This window comes from Calonectris borealis, chromosome 17 (genome assembly GCF_964195595.1).
Source record: "Calonectris borealis chromosome 17, bCalBor7.hap1.2, whole genome shotgun sequence".
Lineage (NCBI taxonomy): Eukaryota > Metazoa > Chordata > Aves > Procellariiformes > Procellariidae > Calonectris > Calonectris borealis.
The window spans coordinates 17,967,381-17,979,933 of NC_134328.1; the positions used below are offsets into that span (position 1 = coordinate 17,967,381).

General features: G+C 55.5%; 1 protein-coding gene across 1 annotated transcript in view; it reads right to left on the reverse strand.

The window, feature by feature from the left end:
• Window positions 1-1,035: 1,035 nt before the first annotated feature.
• The window catches only part of CDH22 (cadherin 22), a 91,820-nt gene continuing 80,302 nt past the window's right edge, over window positions 1,036-12,553 (reverse strand). The window contains exons 12-13 of the mRNA XM_075167022.1: window positions 5,684-5,935; window positions 1,036-4,216 (exon numbers count right to left, since the gene is read on the reverse strand). Of these exons, the coding sequence (XP_075023123.1) occupies window positions 3,678-4,216; window positions 5,684-5,935 (791 nt within the window). The 3' untranslated portion in view covers window positions 1,036-3,677. The remainder of the gene's footprint in view (window positions 4,217-5,683; window positions 5,936-12,553) is intronic.

Genomic DNA, 12,553 nt, shown 5'->3' on the forward strand with positions numbered 1-12,553 from the left:
TTTGCCATTAACACGTTGCTTGTTCCCCAGTCCCTTGCCATCAAGAAAACCACCAGCAATTGATTGATCTGTGGTCAGGCTAGAGTGTCATTTATTTGCATCATTTCAGTATTAAAACTGAGTATGAAGGAGAATTTTTTGCTGCAGCCAATAACTGAACACTGCCATAATACACGCCATTAGCAACATGAGAATGGGTCATGGTAACAAAACCTGTTGACAGTGCCCAGTTGTGTTGAAGCTGGGAAGAAGTACATGAGCAGGATCTGTGCTTTGAGTGATCAGCTAGTCAGCTACAAGGCTGTCCATGACTTCAAGAGAACAACACTAAAGATGCACTTTCTAAAGAACGTTAAGGAACTCTGTTGGCTGAGACAGGAAAATCATGAGGACGCATCATCAGACTTTCTTTTGTTGCTTGGTGTGAAGTTTGCCTCTTGTTCTTTCTGACGTTGTTCTGCAGGACAAGGAGGAACAACAGCCCCTTCGCAGGACGCGCTGCTGCCACTCTCCCATGGGGGCAGTGCTTCTGGGGCCGTGCCGAGGAGCCTGCGCCTGGCTGCGGCGGCTCAGACCCCGGACCCCGGTGCTGGGGTGGCTCATGCTGGGAACAGATAGGGCAAGCACCACAGCCAGCCTGGAGCACGCACCCAGCACTTTGTGCCACTCAAAGCACAACCTGGCTTTCTCCTCTTTAAGAGATGGAGAAAGCCAAAGGCATTTTTTTCATCATTTCCTTCAAATTCAGACAGAAAAACTGACCCTTCTCTTGAAGAAGCCTCTTTCTGATAAGCATTTCAATGAAAAACAGGAAGAAGCCAGAGAAGCGGCGTCCTGCCAGTGGGGACTTGCTGTGGAGGCAGGCGGTTTGGCTGCTGGCTCCCGGCAGGGAACACGCCATGCTGGGCTGTGCCGCGGTCTGTCCTGCCAGCAGGGCAGCCAGCCCGGTCCCTCTGGGGAGGCACTGATGGGACCACATTGAGAGTGCAATATGAGGAAACAAAACAAGACAAAATAAGCAAGTAAGACTCATGCTAGATGACAAGGAAATAATTTATTTCCAGGTCCTAGAAAGACCTTGAAAAAATAACAAGGGTGAGGAAATCAATCTCCTAATTCCATTTGGGTAGAGAACGAAAACCAAAGTGACTCCATCAGACACTGTGGCAGCTGCCAGCTCCTCCTGGGGGTGCGGGTGGACAGGCAGCGTGGGGCAGTGCCACGCGGAGCGGCCAGCTCACTCAGCACCGTGCTCCTCCTGTATTTACATATGGGGTAGAAATTAAAACGCAAGCGTGCGTGCATGCGCGTTGGGAGGACTGGGATGGGGAATAACCCAGCAGGAGGGTGAGGGTTGCTAAACACGTACCCTGTCAGACCCCATCTCCCCCACACAGAGCCCTGCTATTGCACACCACTTTTGCTAAAGGAAGGGCCAGCTCCGGAGGGCCTCAGGCACAGCTCTTCAGCCCGGAGGGAAAACACGAACACATTCCTGAGGAAAGAGAGGGCTTGCTCCATTCTCCTGCTTCGAGGTTCGGGGCATCACCTGCCTGAGGTGGCATGGCCAGAGCCAGCACTTGAGGGCCGGTGCGAAGCAGCCCGTTGGCCCTGCTGCCTCTCCAGCATCGTCACAGTGAACCAGCAGCACGCCAGGACGCAGGAGCCAGCAGCAGCCGCCTACTGCCTCCCGGGGGAGGGATTGGAGAGACCCTGAGAAGCGAGCAGCTCCCAGTCCCAGCAAGAAAGCCAAGTTGCGGCTCCCGCGTGGGCAGACTTGGCGGCAGGGGGCAGGAGCAGCTGAGGGCAGGAGCCGTGGCAAAGATGCATCCTGCCCTTCTCCGCTGTCAGGTCTCGTGCTGCTGCCAAAGGACCAACACCAGCAGCCGGGAAGCAAAACACAATAAAAAATGAACACACATGTACATTTACATTTAAACCTTCTCCAAGGATAGGAAACACTGTGGCTAAACTAAAAGGACAAACCCAATGACAAGCCCAGGATGTGTCAGGCCTTGGGAGACCTTATCAGTTACCTATCAATGATATAATTGATTTTTTTTTTCCAACATGAACAGATAAGGAGCTGCACTAGCCAGCAGCGCCTACGGTTGGTGCCAACACCATGGGCGTTGCTCAACACGCTGCTCAATTTACCCTGGGGGAAGTCAGCAGGCTGGAAAGGCACAGGGCACTGCGTGCTTTCCTCCAGCATCATCTGCAGCCCGAGGAGCAATGGCACATCCCGCCGGCCTCCTCCTGACCTGCCTCTCGAAACCAGAGATTTCGTGCAAAGGCAGCCCCGCTGCAGGAGCTCGTGCAGGTTTCTTGCAGAGCACTGTGCTGGGGTGGGGACACCCCGGGTACCCTGAGGTGTCACAGACTCACTGCCCAGCCTGCAGCAACCAGCTGGGCTGCACAGCAGTGCCAGCAGGATCTGGCCTCACGCACGTGTCCTGGGGATGGCTTTTCTATCGCCGATGGTGATGCTTTGCTGTCAGCTGGGTGTAAGCAGGAATTATCCCTCCAAACCAGGGGGCTGGGGTTCTCTCATGCCTACAGTATGGTCCTCTAGCCGGGATGCAGCTCTCGCCCGCCACTGAAGGCCAGGGTGTGCCGACGTCCTGCCTTCTGCCCTGCACAGCTCATGCCATTTGGTAGAAAGCTAGCACTTGGCTGAGAGCCCTGCAGACCCAGGCCCAGCCTGCCCCAAGGGGCTAGCAGAGCCGACCTGGGGAGTGCCGCTCTGCGCCCCTCCGACGGCACTCCCCAGCACCGCGGCTGCTCTGTGGCTCAGGTCACAGCACTGTGCCTCGGCAGCAGGCAGGACGTCCCCATCCATCACCAGGGCAATGGGGCACATCAGGACCTCGCAGACAATGTCTGCTGTGCAGGGAGGGAGAGCCCCTTCAAACAACAAGCATCTTTGATAACCACAAGAAAGGTCTAAAAACTGAGAAGCGAAGCAATTGCAGCTTAGAGGTGAAGTGTGTTTTGAAGTGAACTCTAGTGCAGCGGTCGCTCCGTGCAGGACGTGACCTTGGAGCCCGCATCCAGTATGTGCATCTCTAGCGCGGCACGCTCCCTCCAACGCCAGCAGCCGGGCAGTGCTGAGGAGCCCATGCGCAGAGAGAAGGAGGACTCCGAAAAGCAAGCGAACCTAAAGGGGGGAAAAAGCTGAACAGAAGTTAAAAGCTTGTTTCCCTCTGCAAGGAAAGCTCTTAAAGAAATCAAAGCACTTCAAATACTCTGATTCAAGTGACAAAAACAATTTAGACAACAAAAGGCTCCTGGTTTGCTCTTCTTCTCCTGAACTGGGCTGTCTGAACAAATCTATTTAAATTATAATTTGTGGGGGAGAAACCCCCTCCAAACTCTCTTGAATTGGATTTTCTCTTTCTTAAATCAATGTGTAGTGCTTTAATTAAGACTGGTATCAAGGAGATGACAACGGCCACAGCGGCTCCTTTGGGCACTCCAGCCTTGCTGTGTGGGTGCAGAGACGCCCCGAACAGGAGGCAGCTGCCGAGGAGCACGTCGCCCAGCGCTCCCCGGCCCCATGGCGCAGCCCTTCTCCAGCAGCCATGGAGCCCAGCCGGAGGTGCACGCTGTCCCCGTGCGGCACGGAGCCCCAGTCCAGGAGGTGCCGGGAGCCTCGGGGGGGGTTGGCAGGACAGCTAGGACTCCTCGCTGTCCTCCTCGCCCCTGCGCCCAGCATAGAGCGCTGCCAGCTGCCGAAAACGTGGTCCCCAGCCCCCCAGGTAGGAGAAGTCCTGTTCCGAGCCACTGGACCAGGTGTTGATGGAGCTCAGGGAGGGCACGGGGGAGTCCGATCCCTCGAAGGCGTAGGTCTGGAACGAGTCATAGGGCGGCACGGAGAAGTCCTCATCTGCCTGCTCCACCTTCTTGCAGATATAGTCTCTGAACACAGAAAAGTCCAGGTCCGGGCTCTGCACCCACTGCGGGAGGGCATGGAGCGCAGAGGCCAGGTTTCTGCTCGGGCCCCCCTCTCCCGGCCCCCCGCCTCCATCACCGCCTTTGATCTCACTGAAGTCGTAGAGGCTGCGCAGGGCTGACATGTCATAGGCCTCTGTGTCCTGCTCGCCACCCCCTTCATCATTGTATTTGATGACATTGTCCCTCATGTCCTCGTCATCCTCGGATGTCAGGTGACTTTTCTGGTGTCGCTTCAGTGTGAGGATTAGAAGGACCAGCACTGGGAAAGGAAGAGGCCGTCAGATGGGTGCAGGGGCTTGTGCAAGCTGCGCTCCCGTGGGGGCGAGGACGACCCATGCTTAGCGGCAGGGTGCAGAGGCACGGCACCCCCCGGCACAAGGAGCCCTGCAGCCAAGACCGCTGGCATGCCAGCCGATTCCTATCAGCCAGGCTCATCAAGTAGCAGCTGTGCTGTGTCACTGGCTGGGAGAGAGGTTTGCCCCAGCTCCACTTCAGACCAGGAGCTTCCTTTCCCATGCAGCGCGACCGCTGAGACAGGAGGGACAAATGGATGAACGCACAGCTGGACAGACAAACGGATGGATTCTGCAGAAGATGAGTAGGGAAAGGGGGTGCATGAATCACAGCAGCAGCCAAGTGTTGGGAGGGTGAATGTAGAGCAGATGGCACAGAGCCTGAGCAACGAGCCGCAGATGTGTCCTGGATCATCATCCATTCATCCCATCACCTTTAAAGCACCGATGTGCACTTTATTCATTTGGGCAATTAGGCAGAAATTTGTTTGCGCTGCGTTGGAAAATGAAACCAGTGTAAAGTGCACCCTGTGGGAAAGGGTTTTCTAAACGGAGACACAGCAGGAGACAGGGAGCAGAGATGTGCCAAGGAGAGGAGACTTCACTGAACAACGCGCTGGCTTCCGCAGATGTCCGGACAGCCCTCAGGAGCCAGCTGTGAGCCAGCACCGATGCCGGAGGGCTTTCAGCAGCAGAGCCCATCAACTGTCCTATGCTAAACCTGAGGGCACTGAAACACCCCTCTCTCAGAGCTCCTTCCCACACACACACAATCCCACGCCTCCCCTGCACCTTCACACTGTGTCATAGCAGCCCAGCACAAACTTCTGCCAGCGTGTCAGTGGCAGCCAGCAGCATTCTCAGGGCACAGTCCCGACCTGGGCAACGCTCTGGTTTGCGTGCACCACAGCTCTGCGTCCTGCTCACACTCTCACGCGCACTCTAACGCTGACCCTCCCAGCGCTCCAAGGTAAGAGCAGAACTGCACACCCCACACCTGCTGCCCTTGGCCACCATGCTGGGATGCACATGCACCCTGTCTGCTGTGAGACCCTGCTGTGAGCACGGCACAGCAGCCTTCGAGCAGCTCTCGGCTCCCACCGAGAGCAAGGGGAGCAAGCGGGGAGCAAGCCAGCAGCTCTCCAGCCTCCGCCGGGCAGCAGCCCGCCTGCCTGCACACAGGGAGCCCTGCTCTGGCTGCCCTGCTGCGCCCAGCGCACGGGAGCTGGGGCAAACATGGGAGCTTCCCCGATGGTCCCCCACTGGCAGGGACCAGGTTTCCTGTCCCCCACACTGCAGCTACCAGCAAGGAGACAGGTGGCAGAGGAGCCTGCACTGTGCCCATAGCAACTGCCTGTGCTTGTTTGTGTGATGCTGGATGGAAAGGAGACGGGACAGGACAGGAGGAGGCTGGGGGACAGGCGGACACTCACCGACCAGAATGAGGACGCACACCAGCAACGCGATGAGGGCACCAGGACTCAGCGTAGCTGACACAACGTAGGCTGTGCTGTTGCAGGACTGGATGGCCCCGTTGCTGTCACAGCCGCAGACGCGGATGGTCAGAGTCCCCGTGCTGCTGAGGGCCGGGGGGCCACTGTCCACCACCAAAATGGGGAGCAAGTACACATCCTGCTCCTGGCGATTGAAGCCCATTCTTTGCGTGTGCACCGCAGCCGTGTTGTCTGCAGGGAACAAGTAAACCCACAGCAAAGTCACTCCCATAGCACAGCCAGCAGGACTCCCTGTGAGCTCCTCCACACTCGAGATGAACATTCGGGGTGCTGGCAGGCTGCTACCGCTCACACAGAAATTGTTCATGCGCCAACTCCAGCAACCACCCAAAGAGGAGATGGGGCCTCCCTCCTCTCCATCACAGTGGAGCAGGGAGCGAGCTCATGGCTCCCCCGCACTGAAGGGGAGCGTCTGCAGGTGGCCAGCTCCGCTCCAGCACGCGCCCCTTCACTGGGCACCTCGGGGCCAGCCCGGTGTCTCACCTGCCAGCATGCCCAGGGCACAGCGAACCCGAAAGAGGAGCAACAGCATGCGAGTGTCTGAGCCATGCTGACAAACAATGCAGTTGGAGCAGAGAGAGGGGAAAAAACCTTCCAGAAGACCCTCTGAGAGTGGCACAGAGCAGGAATCAGGATAAAAATCTGTTGCTGACATGGAGACCCCTTCCTGACCCGACCTGGCCCCCTCAGTCCAGAGTGGACGGGGGTCTGCAGATGGCACTGAACCTGCATGAGCAGTTACTGCTCCCAAACCTGAGAGCTGTGGGTGAAGGGTCCTTCCTCAGCCAGAGGGCCAAATACCCCTAGGATCCTTTGTAACTTCTGAAGGAGCCGGCAGAGCTCCTTCCAAGCCTCCCAGCCAAGCCAGCTGTCCTCCTCTCTGTCTGCTCAAACCCTGCTGTTTCAGAGGCTCAGCCGGCACAGCATAACCCATTATGATCCCATTAACACAGCCACTTCATGGGCCCCTCCAGGGCCCCAGCACCAGAGACAAACCCAAGCAGCAGCTGTGTACAGGCGACCTGGAGCAGGGAGGGTAGGAACAGGGACTGAAAATCAGCTCAGCTCCCTGCTCATGTGTGCTACTCGCTGCCAGCCAGCAGCCGAGTGGGCAGGAAGGGACTGAATAGTGTCTGAACAATTGTGGCCAGATGTCAGAAGTCACTGCCAACTGTCTACAGTCTTTATCTAATAAAACATAGACTGGCCCGCTCACAGCAAGGTGCTGCTGTCTACAGACTCTCTCCTCATTGCACCTGATTTATGCTGGCCAGGCCCCTTTCTGTATCAATCAGCTCTTCGATCGGAAAAGACATCTATTCTAATTCTGGCTTTTGGGCTGCCTGCCACCACGGAAATTGCCGTATGGATCAGGTGCTGCATGGGAGCACACGGGGCACAGCAGGGACAGGAGGCAAGTCAAGAGCAGAGCAGAGGGGCAGGCACACGCCGAGCTGTGGGACAGGGAAGATGCACTGGCCAGACGGCAAGCGGGGCAGATCCCAGAGGCACTGCGCAGCCACTGGGGCAGAGCAGAGCACAGAGCCCATCTCCCCACTGGGTGCTCAGGGCTGGGCGCAACGCAGTTTGGGCAGAGTCTGCCGGGATCCCAGTGCTCAGTCCTTGCCCAGTTCTGCCAGTACAAACGGCAGAGGCACAGATGACCTGCCCACAGGACTGCTGCAGCCAATCCCAGCAAAGGCGAGGGCAAGGGTGGTCTCTGTTTCACAGCAGTGTGGAATAGGAGGAGCTGGGACAATCCACACCCCTTATGCTGACACGCAGGTGCAGATTTGAAGCCCACTCAGAGTGGAGTGCTGGAGCTGAGCATGGCTAGGTGCAGCAAGAGTGAGGAAGATGGGCTGTCTGTGCCCAGCGGGGAGGCAGCAGTGCAGGGCTTGTGCCCAGAAGAGCGCTCAGCTGTCATGGTGCTAAATACCAGATTGCTGCTTCCTATCGTCAGGTTTCTGGACTCAGTCCACCACAGTTTTTTGTGTTGCCAGAATACAACTGTGTTGCTGGGGGGAACAGAGTTTTTGGCACCCTAGCTGGGGAGAGCTGGGATTCCAGCATAAAGGAGACAGGGAAAAAGTCATCTCTTCCAGTTCACCTGAGAGCACAGGTCTGCCTTGAAGAGCTCAACGTGGGAAAGGCAAGGACAGTGGGGAGAAGACCACACCAGCCAACGTTTGGAGGCTGCACTGACTGCCACAAGGGCGATATTCAAAACCAGATCTTATTCATGCACACAGAACTGTGCTGCAGGTAACTAGAAAAACTCTTCCTTTGGATGCAGCGTCTTTTATCCATTAAGGGAATTTTCCAGGTAACCTCACTCATACCTGCTCGCAGCAGCAGACTTCAGGCAGGCAACGTCCTCAAGAGCACAGAGCAGAAGACAGCAATAAAGCAAATGCTTGTACGAGTCGATATGGGAACAGTTTGCCTCAGAAGGGAGATACTGCCAGCAATGTCAGCACTCTGCCTGCAAGGCTGCAGCACCGAGCACCAACCCATGCTTCCTGAGTCAGACGTGATCTGAGTGCTGCAGCATCACCAGCCCATGGAGGGGATTGCCCACAGCAGAGAGCACGATCTTTCTGCACCACACGCGTTGCCTAGCTTCTCTGTACACGAGGCAGGAACCACCGGCCCTCCGCCTGGGTAGCCACCTGGTCCTGCAGGACATCTGCCACCGTGGCTGAGACTCCTGGAGCAGCACGTGGCCACAGCGCAGAGGCAACTCGGCAGAGCTGTCAGGAGGAGCAGGGGAGCACCAGCCCTGCAGGCGGCAGGGAGGCTGAAGCAAATGCGGCAGCTTGCCAGCAGCAGAGTCTGCTGACAAGCTGCCTATTGCCTACCAAGGATGAGCTAGGAAAAAAAATTATTGTTATGCTAATCATTTGCACAAAGGTAACAAGATCTCATTTGGTGCTGCTCCCTCAGCTTGCTGCAGCATAGCAGGGAGATACAAATAACGTTAATGGCACCATCTCAGCAAGAGGCCAGGACTAACTCCTAGCTAGCCCAGCTGAACATAAGCCTCGGGCATCTGGATCCAGTGGAATTGAAGCCACGGGACAAATGGGACAGACCCACTTGCTGTGAGCGAGCAAGGGCCCTCAGCCCAGGAAGGCTGCCTTCTCTGGCACCATCACACCAGTCAAAGAACCAGCCTGAGCTCACGGTCAGATCCTGCCTCGGAGGATCCCCGTGCACCTGTACCTTCACATGCTGCTCAGCCTGTCTCTGGCCCAGGTCTGATGAAACGCTGTGCTTAGGAGCTCTCCCAGCTGCCCGGGTGAGCACCCCTTTAGCGCTGCGTAAATGCAGGCATAGCACCAGCCCCTCACCTCTCTGGAAACGCAGCAGAAGGCTGGCGATTCCCCTTCTGTTTACAGCCAGCTCCAGCTCCTGTTAGGGAGGGGAACCTGCCACAAAGCACACTGTATTTTTAGAAACAGTCTCTAGAAATCAAGGGGAAATACATGTGCAAGTTGCAGAGAAGCAGCCACTAACCTCTGCTCAGCTGAGACTGCTCAGACAGCGCATTGCACTGCTGAGCCCCCTCACCTCCAAGTATGGGAAGGAGAAATATTTTCACTGCTGAACCCACAAAGTCAAAATAAAGCAGCCAGTACTTAAATATATCAGCAGCATAACAGACAGCTCTGCTTTGAGAAACTTGAGCTCAGGAAGGGGCTGAGGTCTTGCTCTGTAACCCAAAACTCGGCGCTAGGGAGACAGACAAAAATCGCAACTACAAAGCACTACTTCAAACATCAAGAAATTACATTTTCTCTCTTGAACAGGGTGACGTGAGCACTTCTTACAGGAGGGAGATCCACAGAAATTTCACATCTACACCTACGACATTGCTCACCAAGGCTGGACAGCCAGACCCCAGTCTGGCAGAGACCAGCCCCCTCCAGGCACTAAGACGGCTCCAGCCCTGCTGCCCACCCACTGTGCCCACGGCTCCCCAGGCACCTTGGACAATTGTTTTCCATGTCGGGGGTTTACATGCCTGTTACTTGCAAACTTCTGTGTGCCCTTCAAAGATACTCCAGAAAAAGCAGTGCTGCTGCCATGCAATGTAGTCTATTTGACCATAGAAGTGAAGAAAATTTTACCCAGATCTGGGAAAATGTATCCTGGATGTAAAATTATCCAAAGCAACATCCTACAAAACAATGTAATTTCTCTTGGTACAGTTGTTTCTTTACATGCAGCTGACCCAAGGCAGTTGCTTCAGGATGTGTGTCTTGGCGTAGATTTGTTTGTACCAGCACAGCCTGAGTCGTTGCAAAGAAAAGCCAGGCAGGCCTGGCCCTGCAGCCTCTCGTGTCTCTTCCTCTGTAGCAGCTTTCTGCCAAGTCCATTTTTGGGGTCACGAGATTGAGGAGCAGTGTTTCCCAGAAGGTGGTACTGAAATTTGAGCAGATATTAATCCACAGCTTTCCTGCGCAGACGAGTTTGGATCTCCACACTTACGTTTTCCTGCCCAGTCCTCGCGAGGTTGCACTTTGTGCTATAGTCACACCACTCTAAAGGTTGTGCCATGTGTTCTCTGAAGCCGCAAGCCAAACCATTTACTATCATTGCCGTCTTGCTACACAAACTCACATTTCCTCCGCAGGTTTCCTATGCCACCTTCTCCCTGACCACACAGCGAGGTATCACCTTGTGCGACGGACAGGAGACAGCACCTCTGCCTGCAAGTCACCAGACAAGGCAGAAACCAAGGTGAGTTGAGTGCGCAGGGACCAGTCAATACTGCTGTAACAGGAAACTTTAGGAACGCAATATACTGTGGTGGTAGCGTAACATCACTAGGAATAATAAAATAATTAAGTCTCTCAGACTCCCTCTCCAAAGAGGCTCTTGGCAGCTTCAAAGACAGAACTAATAAATCTTTCTCATAACTCAATCTTGAACAGCACTAGGAGAGCAGAAAGGAGCAAGCTACCTCCAGTTTGGATTTCGATATCCCTGCCCTCTCCCACACTCCCGGGGCCACAAAAGTGTCTGCCTTCCCCTTCTCTGGCAGTTGTTCTGCAGCTCCGGTGCCCGGGCACGCCAGCTCCGGGGAGGTGCACATGGCATCCGGCCAGGCCCGCGGCTATGCTGCCACTGGAGCTGCCAAAAGGAGCAGACCACCGCTCCAGCCCCAGGCGGGTGCAGCTGGTAGGAGAAGAATCCGATTTTTCCCTTTTGCCTCTTCCTTCTCCCAAGTTCTCTGGGTGCCAGGCCACAGCACCACTGCTGCTCATTTATTTACCTTTCGCTCACCCCCACGGAGATTTGATGCTCTTTTTCACCCTCCATCAGCTCAGCATCTGCGCTGCTCGTGCTGAGAACGGCATCCCTGCGGGGCTGGAGGAGGCTTCCTCTATCCTGAGGCAGTCCTCAAATCCTAACATTTTGCTTTTGATTGTTATGATTTTCAGATCTTCTATCACCCATTACATGCTCTTAATGAGACCTGCAGAGAGTTCAGGCATCTGCTTGCCTAGCTCTTGAGCTCTGGAGTCAGTAGCTCCATGTGTCGCTCCATATTATCTAGCACCCCTTCCAAGTTGCTGGACTTGGAGGCTTTTTACCATCTCTTCCAACACAATTAGCATTTCTTGGAGAATATGATTTCAGGCTTTAATTGCCATTGATCCTTCTGTAATCAACTTTCTCAGGCCAGAAAGACCCAGCAAAAGCTGAGTTAGGAGGGAGAGGATGGCGAATACCTTTGGAATGGCACCAATTGGACCTGGGTGAGGTCAGCTTTTCCAATTCTCTCTCTTCCTTCAGGCACTTCATTTGCTGGGCATCTTCCTTCTGGATCAGGGCCGTTGTTACCACACATGACATTTATTCCTTGTCTGATGAATTAGGAAGTGCTTGAGCACTCCCTTGGACAGAGCAAAAGCAAGGAGAGATGCCAGTATGAAACGGCACTGTTTCTAAAAGCCTGACTCCTGCAAACCTGCTGTAATTCAGCTAATGCAAGGTCTCCTGCAGGGTCACCTTTTGCTCTTGTAGCTCTGACCCGGAGCATGACAGCCAAGGCAGCTATGCATACCGCTGGGAGCTGACGAGCGGGGCTGCGGGTGTTAACTGCAGGCACTTTGCAAGGGCCATCCCCACTCCGTGCAGTTTTGGCTGCAGTGCGTCCTGACCCAGCAGGGTTTGGGCAAGTGGCAGTGTCATAACTGTATCATGGCAGTATCAGGCTACCCTGTGACTGTTGCCATATGCCCACTTACTAGCAGGTACTCCAGAAGCTCTTCATCTGATGGACAAGCTGCCCCATCGATCACCCTGGGCTTTCCCTAAAACCCTCACAGGCTTCCTCCACGCTGCCCACGAGGAGCCCTAGAAGAGCCTAGGCAGCGTTCAGCATCCTCTCCTGCCCCCCTGCGCTCCCCAGCCTGGCTCTGCTCCCACCTGCGCGACAGGGCTCTGCACTTTAACATTTAACCAACGCTCACTCCTTCTGCTTCTCCAGCCTCCTGCAGGGTCAGTTTTGCCAGCAAGGTGCCTGCCCGAGCAGCCGCCTCCCTCGCTCCCCCTGCCGCTGGGCGCACCCAGCAGCCCCCTGAGGGAGCCCCTCTGCACCGTGGCCAGCTTGGAGCCTCCGACACCTCTCCGGCAGCTCGCAGCTAACTCGCTGCTGGCCGTAGCCACGCAGGCTCCCCACCTACCAGCCCCGCACGGCCAGGTGCTCTTGTCCTGCCTGACGAACTGTAACGGGAGCATTCCTGAGTGGATGCTGGTCCCCACCATGCCAAGGAC